Source organism: Capricornis sumatraensis, chromosome 6 (assembly GCF_032405125.1).
Source record: "Capricornis sumatraensis isolate serow.1 chromosome 6, serow.2, whole genome shotgun sequence".
Taxonomy (NCBI): Eukaryota; Metazoa; Chordata; class Mammalia; order Artiodactyla; family Bovidae; genus Capricornis; species Capricornis sumatraensis.
Genome location: NC_091074.1, coordinates 13,934,433 through 13,943,564, shown reverse-complemented (window position 1 = coordinate 13,943,564; position 9,132 = coordinate 13,934,433). Strand labels below are relative to the sequence as shown.

The 9,132-nt window shown below is 33.3% G+C and overlaps 1 protein-coding gene across 1 annotated transcript; it reads left to right on the top strand.

Moving 5' to 3' along the window:
- The first annotated feature begins 495 nt into the window (after positions 1-495).
- Positions 496-3,263, top strand: SCRG1 (stimulator of chondrogenesis 1). The gene is made up of 2 exons (XM_068974430.1): positions 496-737; positions 3,209-3,263. The coding sequence occupies exons 1-2, from the start codon at positions 496-498 to the stop codon at positions 3,261-3,263; spliced, it is 297 nt and encodes a 98-aa protein (XP_068830531.1).
- Positions 3,264-9,132: the final 5,869 nt, after the last annotated feature.

Below are 9,132 nucleotides of genomic sequence, written 5' to 3'. Positions count from 1 at the left end.
AGGGGCATGGGTTTAATCCCTGGTCAAGGAACTACGATTTCGTATGCCTCATGGTCAAAAATAAAAAACAACAAGAACATCCATGCCTGTGATGATAGTTACACAACTCTGCAAATATTCCAAAAATCATTGAATTGTGCAAGTAAAGCAACAAAAAAAATTTTTTTAATGAATTTGAGTACTTGAAAATCCAAGTGGCTCTTCCCACTTTCTCCTTCTCCCTCCCTCCCTCACACAACTCTCATTCAATATTTCTTTGTAGAGCTTGTTAAAGAAATATAACAAGTGATTTTTATTGTAGATAGTCATAAAACGTTGAGAAACACATTCAAATAAAGTAGAAAAAAAGTCAATTCCTACTCTTTCAATTTAAGAGTTAATGAGGACACTACAGAACTTTATGTTCAGATGAACTTCATCCTTTTAAAAAACCTACGAAACAAACAAACACTGACACATTTTGGATTTTCTTTTATCTCACAGCCAAGAGCCAAAATGAAATTTACAGTACTTGCTGTCGCCGTTGGACTAACTTTGCTGCTAGGAGTCCAAGCCATGCCTGCAAACCGCCTTTCCTGCTACAGAAAAATGCTAAAAGATCGCAACTGTCACAGTCTTCCAGAAGGAGTAGCTGACCTGACAAAGGTTGATGTCAATGTCCAGGATCACTTCTGGGATGGGAAGGGATGTGAGATGATCTGTTACTGCAACTTCAGCGAACTGCTCTGCTGCCCAAAGTAAGGAAATGCAGTCACAAAACGTATGGTTGTAAAATGTATGCATAACAACTTTCTTAACTGCTCTGCTGCCCAAAGTAAGGAAATGCAGTCACAAAACGTATGGTTGTAAAATGTATGCATAACAACTTTCTTAAGACACCTTCACAAGGAGTTTGCTGAAACTTCTCACCCTTTTCAATAAAATCCTATTCAGATCTCAGCTATTTTTTAGGATCATCAACATTATGTACTGAACTGAATGTTTTCATTTAAGAGACAGAGTTTGGCAGATTTTAGCAAAGCTAAATGAAAGACAAATTAAGAACACTCCAGTCTATTAAAAGGTTTTGGATAAAAGATCCCAGTGAACAGATCAAGTAATAGGATGGAAAGTTTGGTAACAGTGAGAGGAAAAGCTTTCTAGTTCTATATATGAGTTAACCAGAAATTAACTAAATTGAAGTTTCTACCAACTTGGAAAGTAGATGTATTTTAAGTATAATACAAAGGTAGATGAATCAATAAAGATTTTTAGCTCTTGATTTTAATGTAATCTTTTCCAGGTTATTGGGGAATCTCAAATACTATGATCTTGCCTATTTCATCTGAAATTAGTTTTTCCAAATTACTTTCAACATATGTCATCACAGTTTTTCATTTTTCTAAGAAATCTGTGAGATAGAAAGGGCAGATAAAACCGCTTTATCAGGGAAAGGTGCAGAGAGGTAACATGACTAGCACCAACCACATAACTAGTTAATATCAGCTCTGACACTAGAACCCAGGACTCCTGATTTGGACCAGGTAATTTTTCTACCAAACCAGTTGGTTCTTAGGTGTGGTTCCCAGGACAGCAGCTCCGGTATTAGCTGAGTTCTTGTTAAGAATGTAATCCAACCTTGGACCCCAGACCAAACCAGCTGGATCAGAAACAACGGAGAGAAAGCAAAGCAATTATGGTTTAAACCCTTTGAGTGGTATGATTATGCATTTTATCTCATAATTTTGTGAGAATCACTTGATTAAACAATGATATCAAGAATGCAAGTTAACTGATTCCATAAAATGACTTAACTTTTCCTACATAAATGAAATGCCATCTAATACTAAAATATCATACTTAAAATTTTCTTATAAGATTGAAACTGATTTACTGAAATGTACTTGTAGTTATTTTATGATATAATTTTGTGATCATCCATTGTTAATGGATGAAATAGAAGTATGAATATATAAAGTAGTTTCTATCTGATTTAGGGTTACTGCTCTTGCATTAGCAACAAATAGCTAAGTATATTTCTTTTTTTTTTAACCTGTAAACACAAATTTTGCATCTTTTTTTTTTTCAGTTGCACTGAGATACAGTTAAATATAGCACTGTTCACACTTAAGGTGTACAGCACAATGAGTTGAAAGAAATAGACAGTTGACCCTTGAACAAGACATATTTGAACTGCATGGGCACACTTACCTGCAAATTTCTTTCACTAAATACGTACTATAGCACTATATCATCTACGATTGGCTGAATTCTCAGATGTTGAACTACAGGTATGGAGGACTGACTGTAAAGCTATTCACAGATTTTTGGTTGCACAGAAGGTCAGCACCTCTTATTGCTGTATTGGTCAAGGGTCAAATGTATTATGAAATGATTACCATAATAAGTGCAGTTAACACAAATCACCTCACATGGTCAAAAAATTGTTTTCCCTTGTGATAACTTTAGGATATCCTATCTCAGAAACTTTCAAATATATCACACACAGTGTTAGTTATGGTTATCATGTTGTACACTGTAGGCTAAGTATATTTCTACTGAGCCATAATCACAATACTACCTTGCACATACATATAATTTGATATTATTCCATGCATTTTTTCAAATGGAGTGGCATTTTATTACAAACAGCCCTCATTTTCCTAATTAGTTTATCCATATTTTCCCACCTTAATAATTCCAAGTCCTGCGGATCATATTTTGATTACACATAACATTAGTACAGAAGGTAGCATCCCATTTTTATATATCACCTTAAGTGATTTTTCCAACAAGAGTAAAGCTGAATAGCTCAACATTTCATCTTTCCCTATAAAACCTAGAAATGTATTTATTTGCTTCCCTAGCAAATTTTAAACTTCTGTTTCTTATCAGTAGATTTAAACATTATGCCCATCCCCACCCATAACAGAGAAGTGAATTTTTTGGTATGATTGTAATGTTTTGAAGTCACCCAGTCTTTGCTTTTCTTTATCAATAACTGATAGCATCATGTCAATGGCAAATGGGGAAAAGTAGAATTGATTACCTTCTTGATTTTTGTTGCTCCTGTGGCAAGTCTTCCCACTCATTCTCGTTGTACTTTGCTCACCTGAAAAGAACAGTTATGTCTGAAATCCTGGAAATCACTGTCCATTTTTAGCCCAGCAAAGACTAACATATATCTTAATTTCCAGCTGGATTTAATTCATGTTCTACTCTTTTTCAGAGATGTCTTCTTTGGACCAAAGATCTCTTTTGTGATTCCTTGCAACAATAACTGAAAATCTTCATGTATTCCAGACAAACCACCCATAATTCCCCGCAAACAGTGCTATAATAGTGTAACTGTATTTCTGCTTTCTGTGCAGTGCAATAAAGCACAGATTCTATAAATTCTTACTTGTCTAAGCAAACTTGTGTTATAAGTAGTAATAAAAATTCAATTTAATTTTTCTCTGTGGACATTGTTTAAAATTTTTCACTAGAAAATTTTCATCTACAAGGTGTTTAATATGCTTGATAAAAGAATGCTGTTTTCTAGATGCAGAGCCATAACTGTGGATCAAAAATGAAGAATACTTTCACTTCTTCATTAACAGTTATTGACCATGTACACTTAATGGAAAGAACCAGAGATAAACTGAGGTTCTTGGAAGGGAAACTAGAAATTTTCTATTAAAAGTAAGAGGGGAAAAGGGAGTCAATATGTGAATAAATATTATGCATGCCAAATACTTTAAGTGTATATGCATTTTGCTCTTTTAAAAACAATGAAACTGTCAAGATAAATATTCTTAAACCAATCTTTCAGATGCTAACTCAAGTTTAAGATATTTGCTAAAAAATCAAGACACACTTTGAATAGAGTTCCAGCTCCAAAACACTCACATAGCTGTATCCTTAAAACTACGCAGCATACCTGTGACATGTCCCTTTTTGGGGGGAATAACAAAACACATATTAAAAGATATAGATGTTGGATGAGAATTAAAAAGTCACACAAATTTTAAAAGTAAATAAAACAGATTCTTTCAAAGATATTTTCTGGTTGTTAGAGGCAGTATTGGACTATGCTCCATACCTTAGGAGTGTTCACTGACTGGTAGCCAGCAGAAGTAATTTCAGAAAGTCCTTCATGTTATAAAAATGTATTAAATACTTGCTCAGTGCCAGTTATTTGGGGATGTTACAATTTGGGAATGTAGTAATGAATAAGACGGACTTCTCTTCTTGGAATTTGTATTCTACCAAAACAGTAATCATTACAAACATATATAAATGTGAAGCCTGCTGCTCCAAAGAAGAAGTATAGGATGCTTTATAAAGTATTGCTGTGGGGAATCATTTGAGAAGCATCACACATGTAGTAAAACTAGGAGATAACCATCTTGTGTATTAAAGTGACATGATTTCATTGAAATACATCCTTTGGGGTCCCTGATCTGTTTCTGAAGACCACATCCAGAACAGTATCTGGTATCTATTCAGTGTTCAATAGGAGTTACTGGGCTGAACAATGGATTAAAGACAATCTCTTTAACAAGTGGTGCTGGGAAAACTGGTCAACCACTTGCAAAAGAATGAAACTAGAACACTTTCTAACAGCATACACAAAAATAAACTCAAAATGGATTAAAGAGCTAAACATAAGACCAGAAACTATAAAACTCCTAGAGGAGAACACAGGCAAAACACTCTCTGACATAAATCACAGCAGGATTCTCTATGACCCACCTCCCAGAATATTGGAAATAAAAGCAAAAATAAACAAATGGGACCTAATTAAACTTAAAAGCTTCTGCACAACAAAGGAAACTATAAGCAAGGTGAAAAGACAGCCTTCTGAATGGGAGAAAACAATAGCAAATGAAGCAACTGACAAACAACTAATCTCAAAAATATACAAGCAACTCCTGTAGCTCAATTCTAGAAAAATAAACGACCCAGTCAAAAAATGGGCCAAAGAACTAAATAGACATTTCTCCAAAGAAGACATACAGATGGCTAACAAACACATGAAAAGATGCTCAACATTACTCATTATCAGAGAAATGCAAATCAAAACCACAATGAGGTACCATTTCACACCAGTCAGAATGGCTGTGATCCAAAAGTCTACAAGCAATAAATGCTGGAAAGGGTGTGGAGAAAAGGGAATCCTCTTACACTGTTGGTGGGAATACAAACTAGTATAGCCACTATGGAGAACAGTGTGGAGATTCCTTAAAAAACTACAAATAGAACTGCCTTATGACCCAGCAATCCCACTGCTGGGCATACACACTGAGGAAACCAGAATTGAAAGAGGCACGTGTACCCCAATGTTCATCGCAGCACTGTTTATAATAGCCAGGACACGGAAGCAACCTAGATGTCCATCAGCAGATGAATGGATAAGAAAGTTGTGGTACATATACACAATGGAGTATTACTCAGCCATTAAAAAGAATACATTTGAATCAGTTCTAATGAGGTGGATGAAACTGGAGCCTCTTATACAGAGTGAAGTAAGCCAGAAAGAAAAACACCAATGCAGTATACTAACACATATATATGGAATTTAGGAAGATGGTAACAATAACCCTGTATGCGAGACAGCAAAAGAGACACAGATGTATAGAACAGTCTTTTGGACTCTGTGGGAGAGGGAAAGGGAGAGGGTAGGATGATTTGGGAGAATGGCATTGAAACACGTATAATATCGTATATGAAATGAATCGCCAGCCCAGGTTCAATGCATGATACTGGATGCTTGGGGCTGGTGCACTGGGACGACCCAGAGGGATGGTACAGGGAGGGAGGTGGGAAGGGGGTTCAGGATGGGGAACACATGTATACCTGTGGCAGATTCATGTTGATGTATGGCACAACCAACACAATATTGTAACGTAATTAACCTCCAATTAAAATAAATAAATTTATATTTAAAAAAATAATAAGATAATTTTGAGGTAGTCAGAATTCAGTTCCTCTTAAAAGCTACAAAAGCATAAGTCAGAACATGTTTTCAAATAGTTTGACCTCTGAAAAAATGCATGAAGTGGAATTGTTTAAAAAACTAAAATATATTGTTTTATCAACATAGCATATGATTTGATTGAGCTTTTTCTCCTGCACTGAATTGACAGGTATTAAAGTCAAACTAACTCATTAACAGAAATTTTACATCCTTTCTGGAACAGTGCATAGCATAGGTAAACGAAGAAAATTATCAGTAAATCTGTTACATTTTCCACTCAGTATAGACTGTCTCTGAGGAAGACAAAAAAAGCAATTCAGCAATGGCATTTTATTAAGTATTCCCTTAATGCTGCAATCAAACCCTGATGAGAAAAACAGCACTTGAAAAAAGGCTGAATATTTAATAAATGGAATTTTATAGATAATTATGATGATTTTCATGATATTCTTTCCTTTCTGGAAATAGCTTGTAACATCCAATTATATTACATTCTTTTAGAAACAAATGCATTATAGAAGCACACATTGTTTCTTATAAATGTAAAAACATGAATGTTCACACAATTTATGCAACAGTTTCTGACTTGGTCAACATGTTTTTAAAAGCAAACATTTCATCCAATTATTTAATGAATAGTTTTTTTTTTCAATAGCTTTTAGCTACAAGATGACTAAGCTTTTATTGAAAATGTACTAACACCATCTTTCAACTGAATAAGGTATTTACTACTATCATCATCCCTACTCTATGGACAAAAATGGCAAGGCTTAGAGATTAAGTGATTCATCCAGAATTACATTATCAGAGCCAGGTTTTGAATATGGCCAGTCTTCCTCTAGAACTCAAGTCTTAACCTCTGCTTTACTTAATAGCATCATCTAATCTATTTCCTTTTCAGGAAAGCAAACTTACTTGTATTAGACATACGATTGTACATTTCATATAGCTTATATATGCTAAATGCTTACTGAATAACAATAAAAATTTACCTTTGACTTTCTATATTTTTGTTCTTACTATAAATTCCATGGTACTGAGCACAAAGTTGATGGTTGTTGGTAATACTTACTAATATCTCATCTCTTCCTGATGAAATTTTTCTTTTCCTCATCATAATATATAGGGATGCTTGCTTTTTTTGTTTCCTGGGATTAAGTACTAATCCTAGAGGATTATTAAAGATTGGAAGCAACATGGAGAAATAAAACAATGAGCAACAATTCTCAGAGGGAGAGAAGGACAGGTAAGAACATTCACAGATTATTCTGCAACTTTAACTTCCTTATAATTGCTCATAGATACACAGGAATTCTTTTAATAATAAATTGTTTTAGCAAAGTATTATGGCAGGTGCTTCTAAAATGTAAATAATCTTGTCAGTAAACACTATGGGCTTTAAAATAATTTTCACAAAAGGAAAAAATTATCAAATTCATATATTTCTAAGTCATATTGCATTAACAGCCTATACCTAAATTATTTTCTCAAAGAATTAAAGAGAAACTGATATTTTAAAAGTATAGTAAATGGACATTGAATTAGCTCCCTCAATTTACTTCTATAAAATGATATCACCAAAATGTTCTCATTTTTGTATAGCGGTATAACTGGAAAGCAATGCATGGCATACATGTAGCCAATATACTCTCAGAATTTTACAAATAAAGACCTATAGTAAATTTTAAATGAAAAAACTGTATGTGATCTATGTTTCTAGAGTCTTAGAAGTCAAAATATAAGTCTATTGGGTATTATGGATATAAAACTGACTTGATGTCCACTTGAAATATACATTAAAGGGGATGTACATTCCATACACATGCACATATACGTGATACACATGCACATAAACATACGATAATCCAGCAGCAATTACTATGATTATTATTTGAGAACTATAGTTGACCATGTAGACTATAAATGTAACTGGGACATGACACATACAGTAAACTACAGTTTATAGTATCAGCTTTTAGCTACAAATAAATATAAGCAATTTTATGATCTCAGAAAAATGAATTCGATAGTAAATAGTACACACACTTGAAAAAAATACATATACATATATAAGACATTTCTTGACACTTTTAAACTAACTTCAGATAATTGAATAAGCAATAACATGACAAAAATTTATTTTTGAACGACTACCACTTGCCTAGATCATAATCTAAATTTTGCTATCAAAGCTATGCAAATCCACGTAAATAGCAATAAAGACAGCTGGTCTGGCCATACTAATATTAAACAATAATTGTACAAGAGACATTTTGTAGTTAAACAAAAGGTCAAGCTACAATAAGATTTAAAAATTACAAATATATACACACCGAACAACAGAGCCAGAAAATATATGAAGGAAACTAACAGAAGTTAAAAGAGAAAAAGATAATAATAGTCGGAGACCTCATTTCCTTACTTTAAATAATGGAAAGACATCTAGACAGAATATTAAAAAGGAAATAGGGGATTTGAACAATACTCTAAACCAACTAAACCTAACAGACATATACAAACACTTCACCCAATGATAACAGAATACACATTCTACTCAAGTGCACATGGAAGATTCTTCAGGATAGACTGAAGCATCTTTATGTTAGCACATAAAACATTTTTCCATAAATTAAAAAAACTGAAATCATACAAACCATCTTCTCGAACTATAATGGGATGACGCTAGAAATCAATAACAGAAGAAAAACAGAAAATCAACAAATATGTGGAAATTGACAAACGCATCCTTAACAACAGTGAGTCAAAGAAGAAGATAGAAAAGTTAGAAAATAATTTAAGCATGAATGAAAATAAAAATAAAACATACCAAACTTATGGGATGCAGCAAAAGAGGACCTCAGTGGGAAATTTATAGCTGCAAACATATACATTAATAAAGAAGAAAGATCTCAAATCAACAACTGAATTTTGTACTTTAACACTAGAAAAAGAAGAGCACACTTAATCCAAAACCAGTGGAAGAAAGAAAATAAAAAAAATTAGAGTAGATATAAATGAAATAGAAAATGTAAAAACCATAATCAATAACCTCAAATAAAAAATAAACAAAATTGATAAATCCTAGCAACACTACTGAAAAAAAGGAGAGAAAAAGCACATATAACTAAAATTACAAATAAAAGCAGGGGCATTACACTTCTTACAGAATACCCTCTAAATCTCATTTTCTG